Source organism: Oryzias latipes, chromosome 5, assembly GCF_053564925.1.
Source record: "Oryzias latipes strain Hd-rR chromosome 5, Olatipes_Hd-rR_3.1".
Taxonomy (NCBI): domain Eukaryota; kingdom Metazoa; phylum Chordata; class Actinopteri; order Beloniformes; family Adrianichthyidae; genus Oryzias; species Oryzias latipes.
The window spans coordinates 26,028,821-26,049,669 of record NC_136241.1 but is presented as its reverse complement, the minus strand read 5'-3'; the positions used below and the strand labels follow the sequence as shown (position 1 = coordinate 26,049,669).

Sequence of the window (20,849 nt, the reverse complement as noted above, 5' to 3'; positions counted from 1 at the left end):
CTGGAGGGACAGATGGTGGTGGACTTTGCAAAGAGGATAGAAATGGCTGTAGTCAACACTTACTTCCAGAAGAGAGAGGAACATAGAGTGACATACAGAAGTGGAGGTAGGAGTACCCAGGTGGACTACATCCTATGTAGACGAGGTCATTTGAGAGAGATTAATGACTGCAAAGTGGTGGTAGGAGAGAGTGTAGCCAGACAGCACCGCATGGTGGTGTGTAAGATGACTCTGGAGGTCAGGAGGAAGAAGAGAGGGAAAACAGAAAAGAAGACCAAGTGGTGGAAGCTACAGAATGAAGAAACTTGTGAGAAATTTAGGCAGAAGTTGAGGCAGGTCCTGGGTGGTCAGGATGAGCTTCCAGATGACTGGGAAACTACAGCAGAGATTATCAGGGAAACAGGTAGGAAGGTGCTAGGTGTGTCATCTGGAAAGAGGAAAGACGGTAAAGAGGCTTGGTGGTGGAATGAGGAAGTACAGGAATGGGTCCAGAGGAAGAGGTTGGCTAAAAGGAAGTGGGATGTAGAAAGGACTGAGGAAGATAGACAGGAGTACAAGGAAGCGCAGCGTAGAGTGAAGAGAGAGGTGGCAAAGGCCAAACAGAAGGCTTACGATGAGCTATATGACAGGTTAGACACAAAGGAAGGAGAGAAGGACTTGTACAGGCTAGCCAGACAGAGAGACAGAGATGGGAAGGACGTGCAACAGATAAGGGTGATTAAGGACAGAGATGGAAAGGTGCTAACAACCCAGGAGAGTGTACAGAAAAGATGGAAGGAGTATTTTGAGGAGCTGATGAACGAGGAAAATGACAGGGAAAGAAGGGAGGAAGATGTGGTTGTTGTGGAGCAGGAAGTAGCAGAGATTGGAAAGGATGAGGTTAGGAAGGCTCTGAAAAGGATGAAGAGCGGAAAGGCCGTTGGTCCTGATGACCTACCTGTGGAGGTATGGAAGTGCTTAGGAGAGTCAGCAGTGGAATTTCTAACAAGGTTGTTCAATAGGATTTTAGAGAGTGAGAAGATGCCTGAGGAATGGAGGAGAAGCGTTCTGGTTCCGATCTTTAAGAACAAGGGTGACACGCAGAACTGCAGCAACTATAGAGGAATAAAGTTGATGAGCCACACAATGAAGCTGTGGGAAAGAGTAGTGGAAGCCAGGCTTAGGAAGAAGGTGGGGATTTGTGAGCAGCAGTATGGTTTCATGCCCCGTAAGAGCACCACTGATGCCATTTTTGCTTTGAGAATGTTGATGGAAAAGTACAGAGAAGGTCAGAAGGAGCTGCATTGTGTGTTCGTAGATTTAGAGAAGGCGTATGACAGGGTGCCGAGGGAGGAGCTGTGGTACTGTATGAGGTCGTCTGGAGTGGCAGAGAAGTATGTCAGAGTAGTTCAGGGCATTTATGAGAGAAGTATGACGGTGGTGAGATGTGCTGTAGGTCAGACAGAGGAGTTCAAGGTGGAGGTGGGACTACACCAAGGATCAGCTTTGAGTCCTTTTTTGTTTGCTATGCTGATGGACAGGCTGACAGACGAGGTAAGACAGGAATCTCCCTGGACAATGATGTTTGCGGATGACATTGTAATTTGCAGTGAGAGTAGAGAGCAGGTGGAGGAACAGCTAGAGAGGTGGAGGTTTGCTCTGGAAAGAAGAGGCATGAAGGTCAGTCGTAGTAAGACAGAATACATGTGTCTGAACGAGAGGGATCAAGGTAGAAGCGTTAGGTTACAGGGGGCTGATGTGAAGAAGGTGCAGGAGTTTAAGTACTTGGGGTCAACAGTTCAGTGTGATGGGGAGTGTGGAAAAGAGGTGAAGAGGCGAGTGCAGGCAGGTTGGAGCGGGTGGAGGAAAGTGTCAGGAGTGTTGTGTGACAGAAGAGTGCCAGCAAGACTCAAAGGAAAGGTGTACAAGACAGTGGTGAGACCAGCTCTGCTCTATGGGTTAGAGACGGTAGCAGTGAGACAGAGACAAGAGGCTGAGATGGAGGTAGCGGAGATGAAGATGTTGAGGTTCTCCTTAGGAGTGACCAGGTTAGACAGGATAAGGAACGAGTACATCAGAGGGACGGCTCATGTTGCCTGTGTTAGCGACAAAGTCAGAGAAGCCAGACTGAGATGGTTTGGACATGTTCAGAGGAGGGATAGTGGATATATTGGTAGAAGGATGTTGGAGATGGAGCTGCCTGGCAGGAGGGCAAGAGGACGGCCAAATAGGAGATATATGGATGTCTTGACAGAGGACATGAAGTTGGCTAATGTTAGGGTAGAAGATGTTCATGATAGAGTGAGGTGGAAAAGGATGATTCGCTGTGGCGACCCCTGATGGGAAAAGCCGAAAGAGAAAGAAGGACTTATTGTTGACTTATTATTGATTTATTCTTATCATTTATTATTATTATTGAATTACTATTGATTTTTATTATCATTTATTATTATTATTATTATTATTATTATTATTATTATTATTATTGACTTCCTATTGACTTATTGTTGGGCTTTTCTAAATAATTTAAATTACATGTCAAAGAGGTCTAAAACTTCTACATGTTTAAAAATTATTTAAAAAAATTCTTTGTAATATTTGTCCTGCAACTATGCATTTTTCATTAAAGTTTGAGCTTTTAAGGCTGCCTGTTTCTCTTATTTAACAACAACAAATGATGTATACATATAAATGATATACATATATATTATATATGTATATATATGTATAAATATATATAAACATAAATATATATAAATTATATAAAAGCTACTTAGATGCCACCAAAGGCTATAGAGTGCATTGTCATGTGGGCGCCGTCGATTTCACCAAGATGGCGTCGCGCTCCGCCACCGTCGGCCTGGCTTCCCAAGTGGGCGTGTCTCCTCTAGCAAAATAACTCATTGACCAAAACCGCCCAGTTTCTGGCAACACTGTAAAATGTTGAGATGCATACTCCCACCGAGTGTTGAAGGGTGTGCACTGCACCGTCACATTTGCTGAAGCAACTTTGATCGGTGTAGTTAGGGTGCTGCTGCTTATGTCTGAATAAAGGAGTAGACCAGGGGTCGGGAACCTATGGCTCGCGAGCCATATATGGCTCTTTTGATGGTCACATGTGGCTCGCAGACAAATCTTTAATTATACTTTTTTTTATCATTAGTCCAGTCCTTCTTGGGCGCCATGCGATGCCAGAGGCGCGCAGTGGTATCGGTGCTTGGAGAGAAAAATCTGCGCCAGCGCTATCAGTCACTATTATCTATTATTTCACAGAGTTTATACCAGCTGGAAACCTGTGAATTGCCATGCCTAAAAGTGCGCGCTCCCGTCTCTGAGAAAGAGCGCGGAGTTGCGGGGACGGGATGTGTGAGGGAGAAAGCAGGGGGGGGGGGGGGGGGGGGGGCTGAGGTGTTGGGGGGACAGGCAGCAGGTGAATCGCGCAGGGATTGTAAAAACGTAAAACCCGCTGCCCGTCACTCATTGCAGCGTGTGAGTGTGTGTTTGGCTGCAGGTCTGCATGTGATCAATCTGTCTCACATCTACAGAACATTCAGACCTACGATGACGTTTAAAGTCTCAACGCCTGCATGAAGCAGAAACTCACCACGTATCAACCAGACTAGACCATCAGCAAAACTACCACGAGAAATACTCATCATTTATTAGCAACAGAATAACAATGTTATTAAAAAGAATCCACAGACTTATTGTACTTTAAAAATGTTGAAATTAAATCAAATGCACACATTCACTTGTATATTTAGTTTTAAACATATAGTCGCGGACTGAGTTGGACTTGGCTGTTGGGCCGCGTTAAAAGTTCTGGAGTTCATTGACCGCATCAAGCAGAGATCTGATTGGCTCTCAGTTCTGTCACTCAGCCTGTTGTTAGGTAGTTTGGACCAATGGGGTTCAGCTATGGGCCGAATAAGGGAAATGGGAGGGCTGGAGCGGGAGCAGGGGAATATAAAGTTAGGAGAAGCGCTCTCTCTCGTCTCGTGTCGACAGGAGAGATTCAGGAGTTGCTGAATTAATTTTACGGCGTTTGTTGTGGTCTACAGTAATCGGAATAAAGAACCTTAAAAGAGGTTAAGTCTCCGTGCCTCAGTGTGGGAAAGAGACACTACATTATTGTATGGCTCTTTTGAAATTACATTTAAAAATATGTGGCATTTATGGCTCTCTTGGCCAAAAAGGTTCCCGACCCCTGGAGTAGACAATCACAAAAGTGTCTCCGCCTTGTATGGTTTGATTGACAGACACATTCATTCTGCTTAACACGGGTCGTCGGTGCACAGAGAGTCCGGTGTGGTAGATCTGCAGTCAGGACTCTAATGTGCCTCTTCTCCTTCTCAGATTTATGCTTTGAACAAAGTGATGGCCGAGCTGGAGCAGCAGCAGTTTGAGGCTTTCTGCAAACAGATGCAGTCGCAGGGAGAGTAAGAAGCTGCTGGGAAAACAGCAGAAACATTCTGACACTGACGGTGCTGAAGTCCTCATCATCCGCTTTGAAGTTTGAGTCTAAGGAGTTTGTGTTTCTTGTTTCTTGTATTTCATGTAATCCATGGAAACCAGTGAAGATCACAAATCATTTAAGAAAAAAGGTTCAGCGCACTGTCTTGTGGGGTCCAGATGACCCCACTGCCAATGTTAAAGTGCCTAGGATACCACAAGGGTTAAGGGGTTTACCTTGATGCACAGTAGCAGCACATTCAGAATAAATCTCTCCTTGAGGGCTGCAAGCCAAGAAGTAACAATTTTCTTAACCACTTTGAAGTTACTGCTTGTGAACATTGGTAGGTGTAGAAAGAATACGTTTCTTCCATGACCCACTCTGATCCTCCTTTGATCTATTTTAAAATGCAGTTTTTATCCCAAATCAAAAGAACCTGTATTGTTTTCTAGGACATAGATGTGTCGTCTAAAAAGCGAAAGACAAACCATGAGAGTTTACTATTGTTGCAGGTTTTCAACATTGACTTTTACCTTGAGATTGACTTTCATTGACTTCTCCCACTACTTTTTTTCCATTAAAAAAACAGCCACACACAAATTCTGTATTTATTTTGCTGTTCATTGTCAAATGTACTTCTTTATTAAATGATAAACTGCTTTTCTGTTGTCATCACAGTTGTATTGGGGGATGTATAACAGTGTGGAGGCATTAACCAACAGATCAGATCTCATGATGTCAACTACAGCTTCCAGTTTGAGATGCTATGGTTGACTTTTGCAGGTCTGAACAAAAAAGCAGGAAGTCAAGAGTATTAAGTTGTATTGAGTTTTAAGGCAAATCTTCTTTTCCTTTCCACTCGCTATTCTTTCTTTTCTCTATTTCCAGATTATATCAGTTCACAGGTTGATGGTAACAGAGCTCCCAGTCACCCGAACTCCAAACCAACCATCCCAGTACTTGATGTCTTTACCTCCATGTTCAAAGGAGATGAAGCGCATTCCAGGGCCATATTCAGAGAATGTATATTTCATCTGAGTTTTGAGAAGAGAAAAAAAGAATCAGTCCTATATCATTTTTTGCAACATACTTAGAAAATCTTCACTTATTATTGCTCCATCAGTGCTCTCTGCTCTCCTAAAATACCTGTTGCCAGGAGCAGTCGTCCTTCTCAGGGTCAAGAACCACCAGCTCTGGTTTGAACTCCTGTATGACCTCGTGGTTGTCATTTAGCAAATACACGGCCAACTGGTACTCACAGCCACAGTCTGTTCTGCTGCAGTACCTGCAGGACCACTTCGCTTTAGTCAACAGCAGTCTTATGCCAGGCAGAAATAGTCTTCTGAATCTTACCAGTCTTCCACCGTGACCTCTGGCTGAGCGTCCAGTTCATCTGTGGAGTAATCTTCCTCCAACAGATGAATCACCTGCTTCTTTGAACACCATCTGGAAAACAGATGCTTGATGTCTTTACAAGAAAAGCAGCAATTATATCAATTAACTTCAGCTGCTTTTGAGTTGTTGTGTATTTCATTTATAACTTTCTGAAGGCTTAGTAACATACACTCGAAAGGGGGCTTGACCTGACGCAGAGCGCCCACATCTTAAGGGGAGTGCAGGTGTGTCTTCCAGTGTCTTAAGGGACTAGGACAATGGAATGTACCATTGTTGGACATGTGGTAAGTGTATTGTGACGCAAATGCTGTACACGGGGTGTGCAGGTAATAAGAGCCCGTAGGATGCCCACACAAATTATGCTCTGATTGTCTATTTTACAGTTGGAGGAGGCTTGGTGCGAAATGTCAAATTGTTGAAAATTTTGCCCCAGGGTTATTTGTTCACAGCTCGAGTCTGACACAAACACCTTGTGTCATAATTCCGGCCAGACACAAACTGCAATCAATAATTTATCCTCCATTATCAATTTTCAAACAGTTGGCACTTTTGTGAATGAAAAGAGATGTCATCCATACATCGCTACCAAGGTGCTTGTGCACCTGTCCTTTTCGGTTAACCCTTGTGCTATATTAGATGACCCCCCCCCCCCCCGCCTTACATTGACGTGTTCTCCCTACCATGACAAAGGTGGATAAAGGTGGAAAGATTTCATGTAATCCATGGACACCAGTGAAGATCACAAATCATTGAAGAAAAAAGGTTCAGAGCACCGTCTAGTGGGTCTAGATGACCCAACTCCCAATGTTAAAGTGCCTAGGATAGCACAAGGGTTAAAGTTTAACCTGGGTTAACTGTCAACACATGTGCAGCGGCCGCGTGTTTTGTATGTAGAGCCCAAAAACGGTTGGAGAAACTTGCGTAGCTACATGTGAGCGCGAGAGTTTTAAACACAGAAGCCCGAAATGCATGTTTATGCGCATCTATATAGACTTTTCATAAGAAGTGGTTGCTTGAGTTGTCTACAACTTTGATATTTTACGCGGGCCACCTGGCGGCCCACTTTATTCATGAACTTACTCAAAAGAGGTCGCAAAATATTTCTTCACTTCCTCATTATAGAAGTCATGACCACAGTCCCCCGGCATGTCCTCCACTGTCCACCCATTCCCTCCATTTTCCATCAGCTCCCAGAATGCCAGGTCCTCTAAGACACAAATTCACAGTCAAGCTTTGGGTTAAAGGACCGTCTCAAATGTCATACCAAATGTGAATTCTGTCCAATCTCAAAAGCCAAAGATGAAAGGGTTGTTTTCATTGACAGATCTTCACCGTGGCTTAATATACACTCACCTGCCAGCTTAGTAAGTACACCTGGTTAGTACAATGTTGGACCTTATTTTGCCTTCAGAACTGTCTTAATTCTTGATGGCATAGAGCTCAAATTCTGACCCTACTATCTGGATGTTGCAACAGAAGTGGAGACTCATCAGACCAGACAACATTTTTTCAATCTAGCCTCAGTTTCCTGTTCTCTGCTGACAGGAGTGATATCTTTCTGCTGTTGTAACCCATCTGCCTAAAGGTTGGACATGTTGTGCGTTCAGAGATGCTCTTCGGCGGATCTCAGTTGTGAGCATTGCTTATTCAAGGTACTGTTGTCTTTCTATCAGCTTGAACCAGTCTGGTCATTGTCCTCTGACTTCAGACATCAACAAAGCATTTCCACCCACAGAACTGCAACTCACTGGATCTCTTTTTCTGACCATAAACCCTAGAGATGATTGTGGGTGAAAATCCCAGTAGATTGATAGTTTCTGAAATACTCAGACCAGCTCATCTGGCACCAACAACCACGTCTCGTTCAAAGTCACTTGAATCACCGTTTTGCCCTATTCTGATGTATTCTGATGCTCGGTATGGACTGCAGGAGATCATCTTGACAATGTCTATATGCCCAGAAAACATGTGATTGGCTGATTAGAAATTTCCGTCCACACGCATTTGGACAGAGGGACCAGTGAGTGTAAATAAGTAAGACTATTAGATCTTTATCACCAACCCAACTGTTTGGTGCAGTAAAGTGGCACAAACATTTGCAATAAAAGTACTAAATTTCATACACAAATAGATGAGCTGTTTGTCCAGTATTTGTTGATGATCAACTATGAATGACTGAACAGCTTGGGAACGCCTTGGGATCCTTCCAGAAGAGCTAGAGGAAGTGGCCGGGAGTGGAAAGACGTCTCTATGCTTTGACTGCCCTCGGTCGTAGATGTGGGGAAAAAGATATATGTATGGATGGACGGATCATCTTTTAGTATTTTTTTCAAAGCATTTCAACATCTGTGCATGATTTAACAGATAAGCTTTCAAGTCGGTTTTTGTATTCTAACTCTCGAGTTGTTGGCTAAAAACTGAATGAAGTCTGAAATCTTTATCTGTGAATTCTGCATCTCCACCAATGAAACAATAGCAACAAAAATACAGGAATGACTGTTTTGTTAAAATTGACCAATAAAATCATTGGGGTGAAAAAAAAGGAAGGGACATTGTGTTTAAGTCCCAAAACTTGAGTCACAATTGTGTTTTAAGTCTTCGGCTATGAAATCAAATCATAGTCTGAACCTCATTTTAAGAGTAAAAGGAACAGTTTTCCACTTTCTACCTTCACCGCAGGGGTTTCTCAGAAGGTTTCTGGACATGATGTCATCAGGTTTTAAACAATCTGTACAGAAAATAAAAAGACAAATACAATGACTGGACTCCAATTTGCATTAAGTTTTCTGTTAGCTGTGATATCCGTCTTTTAGAAACAATTTTATGTGAATCTGCACTCTTTTAGCTCTTTAAGTGAATCATAATTTAAAAAAAACAGTATGTAAATTATTTTGAAAAAATTTAAATTAAAATAAAAGGGAAAACTAAGGAATGTTGATTTATTTTTTCATCAATTGTTTCAACTGCAGATGGTGCTACAAAATCTGATTTTTTTATTTTCTGTTCTCTAAGATGTTTTTTATGTCTAAAATCTTTACACAACTTGTTAAAAAACAATCTACTAAATCACACTTTTGTAGAGAAATCAGTGTTTGTAATTTCTTTTTCAACTGAAGTCTCTCAAATTGAGACTGTGTTTAATGAGTCTGCTTCATGATTTATAAGCTATGTTGCAGAGTCCAGACACTAATTCCCCATTTGCCGACTCAGCACACAAACCAAAACCCTGGTCTTTTATTTGCTGAATGGGAGGCATCAAAGGGGTTATAAAGATATCAGACAAAGATTAGAAAAACAGTCGAGGATAGCTGAACATTTTTCTGAATGCTGACTAGATCAAACACAAAATTTGTTTTCATTTGAGCAGTTTTAAAAGCCAGACACTGCAATGAAAATATGTGTTTATTTTTATGAATGACTACAAACTCCAGAGGTTGAGTTTAGTGCTCAAACAGCTGAGTCATCTGCCGACTCAGAGGAGAAAATAGCAAAGCTTTATCTGCTCTCGTCATGCATTCAGCCTTCTAAAAATAGAGGAAAACATAGAGGTCACTTACAGCAAGGAACCTCCTCCGTCTCCCTTCCTGCAGCAAAGCTTCTCCACAGAGAGGCAACCTTGTCGCACACACACTTTTATAGACTGCAAACACACATACACAAACACACAAACTGCCAGTCATGGAAGGGGGTGGGGCCGACCAGAATACTTGGCTGCACTTTGCAGAATCCAGAAATTCATCCGATAACCAAACTCAGCACAAACATCAGTGAAAAACCACGACAGCAGGGAAAGAAAACCCGCAGCTGCATTTTTGTGGAACTAGAGGTTCGAGGCATCTGGTTAGCTGTTTGATATTAAGCTGTAAAGACATACTCTCTTATAAGAGACATTTTCTAATCATTCCAAGGTTTGTTTTAGTAGTTGATTGTTTCTTTATCACTTTTGAATTGGTATAAAAAGACAAGAGGTGAAGTGGGTCACAATTTAGCATAGCACTCTCCCAGAGGCTCGGTTCTTACATTTCTTTTATGTCAGCAAAATTGGGAGCCAGACTGCATGCATGCAGTAGCACAGACTGCAGCAGCTGAGCTGATTTGAGTAGAAAAAAGGAACAAGTCCATCACTAAAATCTGAAACCAAAGTGAATGCAGCGGCTCTTGTCGCTGGTTTTTTAAGGCAAATGTCAATAATCACAGAGGGGGTTGTAACTCAAACAAGGCAGTGCAAATTTACAACTAAAATTAACTCTAAAATCATTCATATCATATTTGAAACAGGCATTTCTGAAACTCCTATTTCATTAGCACGATCCAAACTTTCCCTACGAACCCATTGGATATAAAATGGTCTGAGTTACGGCCCTGTAGTTCATTATCATTCCAGTCCACTACCGACACTGAACCACGGAAAGTTGACTAAACCAACAATAATTTGATTTTGAGTCGCCAAAAGCTTAAGCATTTCTTTGTTATTGAAACCTATCTGGAAATAAAGCTTCACAAAACGCTCCACACCTTTCATCTGTAAACACTGCTTTGATAAATAGACAACTTTTTTTCTTATTAATTTATGACTTTTCTTGTTAAGTTACGACTTTTAAACAATAATCTATTTATTTTTTAATCAGTAATTTAAAAAAATTGTTTGTAAACTGGCCCTAAAACACAACTTAAATAAAAAAAATAATAATTTCTGACAATTATTTGATGTAGTGGGCTTTACAGTGTTAAAACACAAACCTTCTAACAATAGTTTTTAGTAGAGAAAATATGCTTGAGCTATTGACCTGCTAAGCATTACTACAGTCACAGATGATGGGGGGGCTCCAGGGAAAACAAGCACATCATCCGTAAAGAGACGGATGCAGATGTAGAAGCTGCACCCATCCTACGCAGCAGGTTGTTCTTCTGAATTCGGTTTACTCCTAGCTCATAGGTGAAAATAAGTTTAAGTGAGTATACCAAATCTGGGTTTATTCTGAGCCACAACATCAATGGGTCATAACACAGTGAATACATTGCATCAAACACACAGTACCTCCCAATATGGGAGAGAAATGATTCAAGTCAAGAAGTTTGCAATGGCTTCAGGTATTTCCTGCAGATAGTACAGTACAACATTCAGTAATCAACACTGTGCCATAAATAACAAGTGGTGTCAACTGCAGGCCAAACAACAGAAGGAGTTTCAAGAGATATTAGCTGCTAGGGTCGCAAACATGAACAAAACCACAAGTGTTTGGAAAGACACAAGTTTTAGTGCCTTTTGTTGGAGGTGCATTGGAGTCCACACAGCAGTGCAGATTCAGCTGCATGACGCGTCCATCTTGTCTGCTTAAACAGTTTAGTGCAGCACCAGGTATAGTGCATTCCAGTGATACAGCACCCCTCACTGCCCTTGCTCAAATGGGATGTCTAATCCAGCAAGTGGTTTGCGAATGCAGTGAATCTTCCAGTTCCAAGAGTAGGTGCAGGATCTATGCTTCAGAAGATGCCTGGGGTTTGAGTTTGGCTTTTTCCATCGTTGTGGCATATGGGTCAGATCTTTTGAAGAAGCCCATCTGTGGGTAAAAAAACAAATCAAAATCATTTCATATACAACATGTATATATTTCTGGCAATGGATTTAGGGTTATTTTAATTTTAATCTTTATCAACTTTCATCTCATTCATCTAATCTATCTGGCCCAAAACTGTACGGCTGTATAGCTCCAGTAACCCTTGTGTTATCATAGGCACTTTAACATTGGGAGTTGGGTCATCTAGACCCACTAGATAGTGCCCTGAGCCTTTTTTCTTCAATGATTTGGGAACCTCACTGGTGTCCATGGATTACATGAAATCTTTCCACCTTTATCCAACTTTGTCATGGTATGGAGAACACGTCAATGCAAGGGTGGGGTCATCTAAGATAGCACAAGGGATATTGCTCACCATTCTTTTTGCACCTGTAATGTTAGCAGGAGAACTCTCAGCAAAGGGGAGGGGAAGGGTTACAGGGTCAACTGTCCTGCCGCCAACTCAGAGGCAATATTCTAATGAACTATTGCTCCTCTGCAGAATGCAGAACATGTCATAGAAAATTACACCGATTTTTTGTTTAATTTTGGCTAAAAACGGCTCAATCATAACCAAACACCACTGAGGGAATGCTGTGAAAAAGAATAGAACTATTTACAGAATGATGATGTATCAAACTGGTTATGTTTTGTGCCAAAGTCCAATGTTGGTTTAAAGAGTCTCATACAGCTGTTGGTGCAGTTATCAACCATTTCAGTCATTCCTGAATTCTTAATTCAAAAGTATATAAAGAAAAAGGCCCAAAAAAAAATATTTGATGTTATTCTGACTGTGTTCATTGTGGGATCTGCACATTACCTTGTACAGTAAATATATGAGCAGAGCCAGCAACAGCAGACCGACCAGAATAGCCAGGATGATTATCCACACCGGAACCAAAAACAGACTGTCAGGTTTGCTCCACATCACCGTCGCCACCACCTGCATGAAAGCACGTCTGGAGTTTAGAGCATGTTAAGAAAAAAACGTGGTTATAAACAGAGCAAGTTACCTTTTTGGATCCAGACGGTTTAAATTTTGGAGAAATGGAGTACGGCATTTTGGTCACGTTGTAGTGGGCGGAGCACTCTAGTTTCAGCTGGCTGTGACCTCGCTGGAGAAGAACAAAGAGAAACAACCATTGGAGGGAAACACACAAAAAAGGAGTCAGAGAGGGGGAAGTTATTATGCAGTTAGATGTGTTGCAAAAGTATTGCTGGTCTGTAGAATGTAGATTTGTGTCTGTATAAAGATTTCTTATCTGTGGGAGATTTTGGACTTTTGATAAGAAATTTGTGTGTCTGTAAAACTGTTTTGTAACTGTAGAAAAACTTGTCAAAATTGCTTTGTCCGTGTGCAAAATGTCATGCGGACATATGAACACGCACATCTACAATGACAAAACCCAAGTAACAAACACAATTCTTTTGCTTCTCAATTTGTCAACCAATCAGCAGCCAATCAGTGCTCTTGGACCATCCAATCAGATGCATGATATCCCTGCCAAGAAAAAAAACAACCAAAACAAAAGGTTTTACACGTTTTACACAAAGATACAATGCTGGAAGATATAACTAATAATGGTTTACATTTATTTTTTTAGTTGCAGTGTTGTACTGAAATACATCAATTACTATATTCTGGGTCTAGCTTCACCCAGTATGGGTTCTTGGGCAAGATCCTCTGTGCCACTGCCCAACTATCTAACCACAAGGGGGCCCAAGTCTGAGTCTCCCTGTGCTGGTCCCCAGCCCGGATAAAATACAGGGTGTGTCAGGAAGGGCATCCTGCGTCAAACTCTCTGCCAAGCCACCTGTGTGAATCAGTGAAAGCTGATTTGCAGTGGCGACCCCTGAAGGGATGTGCCAAAAGGGGAAAAACAACCAACTGTAAGAAAGTGGACAGTCATTTTCAGCCTTCTCTGTCCTAAACTGCTGTTTTAATCCATTCCTATACTAATTGTCTTCATTAGTTTTGTTTTGAAATTACTTTAAATGTACTTAAATACTGATACTTTTTACAAATTAAGTTAGAAATAACTTTATTTTGGAATTTGCCTTTACTTTTTTTCAAAATGTGTTCTGATGATTTTGTATTCCCAAACATTCATGCAGTTTGTGTCTGGGTGTAGCTACTATTCTCCAGCAGAGGCCAGTATCTCCCAACGGGACATTTTCCTTTTTCAGCTCTCAGAACTTTCTTTCTCACCTCCACGAAGTTCTGAGACCAGATTCTGGAACGGACGGTCAGGATGACACTGCGCCCCCTCTGCAAGACGCCGACGCTACAGTTCAGCTCCCAGCACTCCATCACCCCACATGTCTGCACAGAAATAAGTTTTTTTTTTAAAAAAGGTACAAAGTGAAGTTTTTCCAACACATTTGAAACTGGCTAAGCCTCAAACAAAATGTGGCGAAAAAATATTTTTCCTAGGGGATAAAGTATGTAATCAACCCATACAGTCGTTACATTACTTTTATTAATTTTTGGTGGGAGGGGCGATTATGATACAACTTCAAGTCTCAGCAGGAAGAAAACCCATTTTTTTCAAAAATGTTCTCAGTGTGGACAAAAGTTGATATTAATCTTCCATCAGATCACACCACCTGTGTTTTTTCTTATCTGTTATTTATTTTTGAAGCAGATCATAGGAGTGTCCATATTTTCAATTTTGTGGAGAAGTCAGTGATGAGTGACTACTTGGCTTTCAATGACTTTTAGGCCAGATCCTGGTCTGAGGAGTACTATGAGGAAAGATGAATTGAGATTTTAAATCATCAATTTCTGATGGACACAAACCAGCACTATGTTTCACAACTCAAACTATCAAAGTTTCACATCACAAAAATTAATCAGAGGATTAAAAAAGTGAGTGTTCAATGACATTTTTCATACGGAGGTAAAACAGCTGTCCTGTCAGACCTGATATATCTTTTGAACTAAATCATTCTGTCCGAGTGAAGCAGCTAAAATTTGTCCAACAGAAACTCATCAAGCTGTCATGTAAAGTTATTTATGAACAGATGAGAAACAAAGTAGCAGACATGCTTCAGTCGGAAAGAGTTACAAGTTTACTACAAGGTTGCTGCAGCCTTGAAATGCCAGAGAACCATGGTGAGAGTCATTATCCACACATGGGAAAAAACAGAACACAGAAAACAGAACAGTTGAGAACTTGTTTGGAGTAATCAAAATGACCCGAGTAGACCAAAATGAGCCCAAGAACACAAAAAGGATCCATCCAGGAGACCATAGAAAAAAAAGCAAAACAACATTAAAAGAAGTGGAGGAGACACTTAGCTAAGCCAAATTTCATGACTGAACAGTCAGAAAGAGACTTTTAAACAAAAAATAGATCCATGTGAATTTTCAAGAAGATAGAAAAACACAGAAGAACGCAAAGAGTTGCTTCATATTGTTTCATAAACATCTGGATTATTTTCAAAACTGTTTCACAGCTATTTTATAGACTGATTAGACAAAAAAGAAACTTTTTGGAAGCAATTAGTTACATCTGGAGTCAGACTGATACAGAGTTGTAGGTAAAAAACAGAATATTAGAGCAAAAGGCAAACATGGTGGTGAAAGTATGATGGTCAGGACCTGTTTCAACTTAAAGACCCAAATTACTTGAAATAATTGATGAGGGTGGGGGGATTCTGCCTTATGTTATAAGATTCTCTGGGAACTGGTTTCCTCCCACAGTCCAAAAACCAGTTTATAGGTTAATTGGTGGCTCTAAATTGTCCCTAGAGTGTCCATGTGTGTGTGATTGTCTGGCCCTGCGACAGAATGTTACCCGTCCCAACTGTGGCTGGGACAGACTTCAGCAACCCTGTGACCCCGAAAGGGATACAGCGTTTTTAAAAAATGGAGAGATTCAAAGTAGAATGACTTCAGTCAGTTCAGAAGCCGATTTTCACAACAGAGCAATTATCTAAATACAGCATTAGAACGCTTAAATTATTTCAATTGTTTTTTGATTAAGGCTAAAAACAGCATAATCATATTTAAAAGGATACTGGTAACTATTTTAAAAGAGGTTAAAAGATGATCAAAGTGGGTCTTTATGGTTGCATCAATACCAGGGAACCAACCTCTGCTCATTACTAAAAGTTAAAGTGTTGACAGCATGTTGGACAGTTCCCGTTGATGGTGGTCAATTATTTAGCCATTGCAACCCACGCAGAGGGCTGCAAACGCTCCTACTCGGGAGAGGAACCAGAGTTCAGACATAAAACCTTCTAATTGGATAGAAGAGCAGAAGCTTCTCTTCGGGGTCGGAGTTTCTCCTATCAGCACAGCTCAGATGTACTTCCACATTCCAGTCATTGATGGAAGCCTCACAAATACAAAACTGTAAATCACAGAGGTAATTAACTTCATTTCGCAGGCACTTAGAGCGAGCAGCGGAAGACGCTGACCAGAGCTCATCACATCTGTCTGCATTTCCTCTGTGGGAAGAAATGATCTCATCTGGATCCAAATGTTTACCACACAAAGCTTAGATTCCCAGTTACTCTGCTGTAATGACAACAGTTGCATGAGAACCTGGAGATACCATTTTTTACATCTGCTGCTGACTCACAGAGATTTAAATAAAGAAATACTCAGAAATGCAATTTTAAGCTTAATTTTGTTACACTTTATTTCACAGCATTACCTTATAATTATTATAATAAAGTTGCTTAATCAATTGAAGATGGTTAACGTGATTGATCTCTAATTATTTCACTTCACTTGCCCCAAAAATTGATTCATGATTTTTTTGTAATGAAAATAATTTGCACACATTTTTAACTTTTGATACTTGATCTGTGCATGCTATGATTATTTCTGAAATAGTCCTATGTCTAATTATATTCATGATTGCTCTGATGAAAAAATACTCTGCCTATATTTTTGATACTTGATCTGCATATGCTACAAAGATTTCTGAAACAGTGTTGTGTCTATTATTATTATTAGTTATTTTTAATCATAGTCTTGATTTTTCTAACGATTTGCATGTGCTATTATGATAATTCTAAAATACAGTATGTTTATTTTTACATAATAACTTATTACTTCATCTTTGTCATGTGATTTATTGATACTAAAGGATTCTTAATTCTGTCTAATAAAATGTTATAAACCGGATAATGATAAATTATTTAATAAAAATGGTACGGTAGAACAGGGGTGGTATTATATGAGTTTGCTTCCTTCCACTCCCTTTCAAGTAATCTTTGATATAATGTCTAATTATTCAAAGTTTGATTTGGTTTGCATGAATGGATCACTGCTGATTGTATTGTTTTGTGCGTTATTCTTGCTTTGATTGCTTGAAATAAACCATTCAAATCAAAAATCAATCAAATCACATATCCTCCATCATTAGAAAAATGCCACAAGTACATGATAAAAACACCAAAACACGTTTTTTATTGGAGTGGGTCTTTAAGAGGATGCATTGTCGGGTGGGGGTTTGCAGCTCTGCAGACTTACGTCATGACCAATCCTCAAACACGCTGAGTCAAAGGGCCTCCTGAGGTATTTTTGGGGCACATAGAGTCCCTAAACCACTCATTTAGCTATTCTACAGCAGTGTGTATCAGTAAATAAAATGTGCTTTCAAATAAAGGCCAGTAGGAAACAGGAAATTTTCCAATCCTCACTGACTCACCAAGTTTCCTCGAGCAGCTGAAGGACCTTTTCGCACCTCCCTCCTCTGGATGTCGTGCTCAGACTTCACAGATGTGAGCCCATTTGGAGCTGCAGGCTGGAGCTGCATTTAAGTAAAAAGGCTTTGATAGTTAAAGCCAAGAAGAAAACTGTCAAGTTGTTTGGTTGTGTGTCCTCACCTTGAGTTTCAGTGGGTTGAAGGTAGTTTTGGAGGAACAACTGAGTGGCCCCTCAGTGATGATCTCTGCAGGATAGAGCAACCTGTGGCCGGATGCTCTGAGGAGACATTTCACCTCTAACTTGCACTGACTCACCACACTGGGACCATTATTCACCAGCTGTAAGGGAGAAAAAAAAATGTAAGCAGAGATGTTGACAGATAACTGGATGAATGGGAAAAGTACAGCATACCTCATAAACCTGCAGAAGTTCAGGGCCGACGTCTCCCTCCTCAATCAGAACGGGATGAGCGCTCCAGTCAGAGGGAGAAAAGATAACTTTGTCCGGCCGAGAAACACTGCCAGAGCCACACGTTTATCATGTTAGCTGCCATCAATAAAGTTAGGATTACATCAGATAAAAACATGTTGCTGGAGTTGAAAAGGAGGCCTCACCCCTGAAGAATGAGATCAGCCTTGGCAGCGACCTTCAGCTCCAACAGGACCACTTCACTCTCAGAGTTATTAACATTTTTACTAAAAAACATCCGCAATGAAAACACAAGAAGAGATGATCAAGTAAGATTCAAACCAGAAGTGTTGCTTCTATTCCCTGCTAATTATGCAATTGTTGCTAAAAATGCTAGCATAATGTTCAGAATCATCAACTATCTCAGAAGAAACTCTGGTTAGAATTGCATTAGAAAAATTCCTTAAATAAAAAAAAGGAAAAAAATTCTGTTGGATATCCTCTGCACGTGTTTTGCTTTTGTTATGGGATTTTGATTTTTTTTCTCTTCTTTTTTTGAGCCACAAAAAAGATTTTGGCCCCCATTAATGTTTTTGACTGTGATGTCATCACCCATAACACGATTTTCATTAGAGTGGTTTTTTAATAGGACAGAGTTGGCCGGAGCGATTAGTCAGTTTTAAGTCAGCGATTGGTCAGCGCAAAATCAACAGTCACTCAAAAAATGAATCTAACTTTTGATGTTTTAGTTTTTCTCACAAGTCTTTATATGTTTCTAGGATAAACCTCCAAATATCTGGGATGATAAAAGCATGTTTTTGCTATGACATCTTGCCTTAACTTGATGTCAGTCTTTCTTGAGTTTTATTCTTAGGGTGACCTTTTTTTTGTGTTTGAAGCTTCGTGACTTGTATGCTGTAGCTCTATTAAGCTCAAATCTGCACATTGCTATGGTTACATCATGCCATGTGTTAATTTTATAATTTTTTTTTTTTCTAGATTAAATCGCAACCCAATTTGAATGAAGAATTTTCCTCTTGGAAGAAACAAACAAGAAGACTGTTCTCTGCGTGGAAGCGGAGTGAACATCTTGGCCAATGGTAAACTCTCTGAAACAAAGACTTACCTGCGTACTTGAAGCTCAAACTTAACAGTGTCTTCAGAGTCTTTTGGTCTCGGCACAGTGAAACGAAGGCCAGCCCACAGCTGCATACAGAAAATGACATCACATCATGATGAACAAGCAGAATTATATCAAAAATAATTAAGATTTCCTAAAAATTATGGACTAAGTGGTTTTGAAAACAAAACAACCAAAATACAGACACACTTCCACCACTCTTGTAAAATAAATATAATTAAAATTTACATTTTAAAAAGCATTCATAAATCAGCCCCAATAACCTAAACTTTTGTGTTCCTTTTAGGATTTTATGACGGATTTGCAGAAACAAGTAAAACCTTAGATTGATGCACTGATCAAATATGAGAAATAAATAAAAATGACTTCATAATATGTATCATAAAAAATCTTTGGCAAAATTAGGAAATAAAAATTAGTTAATATCTCAAATAGATTTCATATATATATATATATATATATATATATATATATATATATATATATATATATTTTCCATTGATCATTTAATTGCCTGAAATAAATCTATCTATCAATATCAAGAACCTAAGGTGAGACATGTTTTATTTTGTTTTTTTATATTGCAAAAAGAAGAAAATTTTGTACTTGATAAATGACACTTTAGGGGCTCAGAAAGTTTCTTAAAGATTTGCTTTTTATTTCGTTTTTAAAGTGTCTAAGAAGGTGTGTAACACAAACATAGCTCCCATGTTCCTGGTTTGCTCATCTTATTTTGTGGAGCAAAAAAAGGTAAGGATACTACTGTGCTTGATAATATCCCATCAACACTCTCCTTCATAAAAGCATGATATGTTTTGGGTCACTGTTAAGACATGTCGCCTTCTAACACATATCACTTATTCTGACAGAGTTTCTTGCTTAAACACAAATACAATGAGGGATTTTCTGGTTCTTACACTGCTTCCAGACTTCATGGGGTTTCCCAGATCACACACCAGATAGCGAGTTTGGTTTTCTGTCTTATAGCTGCACGCCAGCTGGGTCAAACTCTGACACAAAAACACACACACACACACAAAGAAAGAATCAGATTCCACCAGCCATTTATATTTAATATTAGAACAACAAAGCTGAACCAGTGTTTGGATATTTTCGTCTGGCATTTCTCACCACATCATCGCGGGCTATCCCGCTGTAGTCAGCTTCTGGAGGAAGAACAACATAGAGCTCGGCCTCGTAAGCCCCTCCTTCACCCTTGTTGCTGGCGTTGAAGGTGAGGCTCAGGGTGTTTTCATCCCCCAGGTAAACCTCAGATTTATCACTGAAAAGAAGAAAAAAGGAAAAGTGCACTAATCTTTAACAACTAACTCCAAAGAAAATGATGTTTTGTGGTTTTTAACATGTTCTTGTGGCATTTAAAGAACATTTGACAGATTTCTGGGTATTTCCTCGTTAATTAAATTGTTAGGAATCAGGAGCAGATGAAAAAAATTGTAATTTGAAATTGAGCTTATTTGAGAAGTAGAAAATACACCGGGGAGGTGGAAAATACACTCCCTGCTTCACTACATTCCGAGATATCCACGTAAGTCTTTGTTTTCCTCGTCTAAGCTGAAGTCTGGCTCACTCCTCGCCATTTTTGTTGCACTGGTAATGTTAAGTTGAGGGTATGAGGGGGCTGTAAGCTTGCAGGAGAGCATTTAAAAATAGCTCAGCAATGGGTGATAGAAAGGGGGGCGGGGTTCCTCCACACCAACAACTCAAAGGTGAATATCCAATGAACTACTGCCACTCTGCAGAAACAGTGATCTAGAAAACGACACAAGTTTTCTGATTTTGCCTAAAAACAACATAATAATTATTAAAGGACCAGTAATGCTTTGAAAATAGATCAAAAGATGACCTGAGTGTTTTTTATTGGCACTGCCTCTCTCTTAAGAATAAAGCTGGAAGTTTTGTAGACATTACCCACCCAACTGAGATCATTTTTTTAGCAGTTCTCTCATTTTAAAATAACCACAAGTTTTGGTCTTTGAGAGTTACAGCTCAACTTGTTTTCCAACAATCCAAACCTTACTGACTGCTGACAGTGTCCAGTCAATCCAAATCCTAAGGATTCTATTATAACAGTGGTGGAATCAAAGAAATTTAACACAAATAAAAAAACAACTTAGCACCAAATTGTAAGGTCTTTTTTGTCTTTTGGTAATGTTTAACTGGTACAATCACTAGCAGTACCATAGTTTTCACTAGAACAAACTGCCCAACTGTACCACGCAATAACTTAAC

The 20,849-nt window shown here is 40.0% G+C and overlaps 2 protein-coding genes across 3 annotated transcripts in view; both read right to left on the bottom strand.

The window, feature by feature from the left end:
* Nucleotides 1-5,032: 5,032 nt before the first annotated feature.
* On the bottom strand, nt 5,033-9,520 carry fbxo2 (F-box protein 2). 2 transcript variants are annotated; one of them, XM_004069036.5, is made up of 6 exons: nt 9,385-9,520; nt 8,496-8,555; nt 6,908-7,034; nt 5,786-5,878; nt 5,579-5,717; nt 5,033-5,466 (listed from the first exon to the last, which is right to left on the bottom strand). In XM_004069036.5, exons 2-6 carry the CDS (start codon nt 8,530-8,532, stop codon nt 5,332-5,334), a joined length of 531 nt encoding a protein of 176 aa, XP_004069084.1. In that variant the 5' UTR covers nt 8,533-8,555; nt 9,385-9,520; the 3' UTR covers nt 5,033-5,331. The 2 variants fall into 2 exon arrangements, with proteins under 2 accessions (XP_004069084.1, XP_020559059.1); XM_020703400.3 differs by lacking the exon at nt 8,496-8,555 and having other exon boundaries at nt 9,385-9,488.
* Nucleotides 9,521-10,784: 1,264 nt separating this feature from the next.
* The window catches only part of LOC101170341 (integrin alpha-5), a 51,134-nt gene continuing 41,069 nt past the window's right edge, over nt 10,785-20,849 (bottom strand). The window contains exons 21-31 of the mRNA XM_023955108.2: nt 19,731-19,881; nt 19,517-19,609; nt 18,585-18,664; nt 17,665-17,745; nt 17,462-17,567; nt 17,230-17,388; nt 17,052-17,153; nt 13,595-13,708; nt 12,399-12,500; nt 12,206-12,328; nt 10,785-11,388 (exon numbers count right to left, since the gene is read on the bottom strand). Of these exons, the coding sequence (XP_023810876.1) occupies nt 11,305-11,388; nt 12,206-12,328; nt 12,399-12,500; nt 13,595-13,708; nt 17,052-17,153; nt 17,230-17,388; nt 17,462-17,567; nt 17,665-17,745; nt 18,585-18,664; nt 19,517-19,609; nt 19,731-19,881 (1,195 nt within the window). The 3' untranslated portion in view covers nt 10,785-11,304. The remainder of the gene's footprint in view (nt 11,389-12,205; nt 12,329-12,398; nt 12,501-13,594; nt 13,709-17,051; nt 17,154-17,229; nt 17,389-17,461; nt 17,568-17,664; nt 17,746-18,584; nt 18,665-19,516; nt 19,610-19,730; nt 19,882-20,849) is intronic.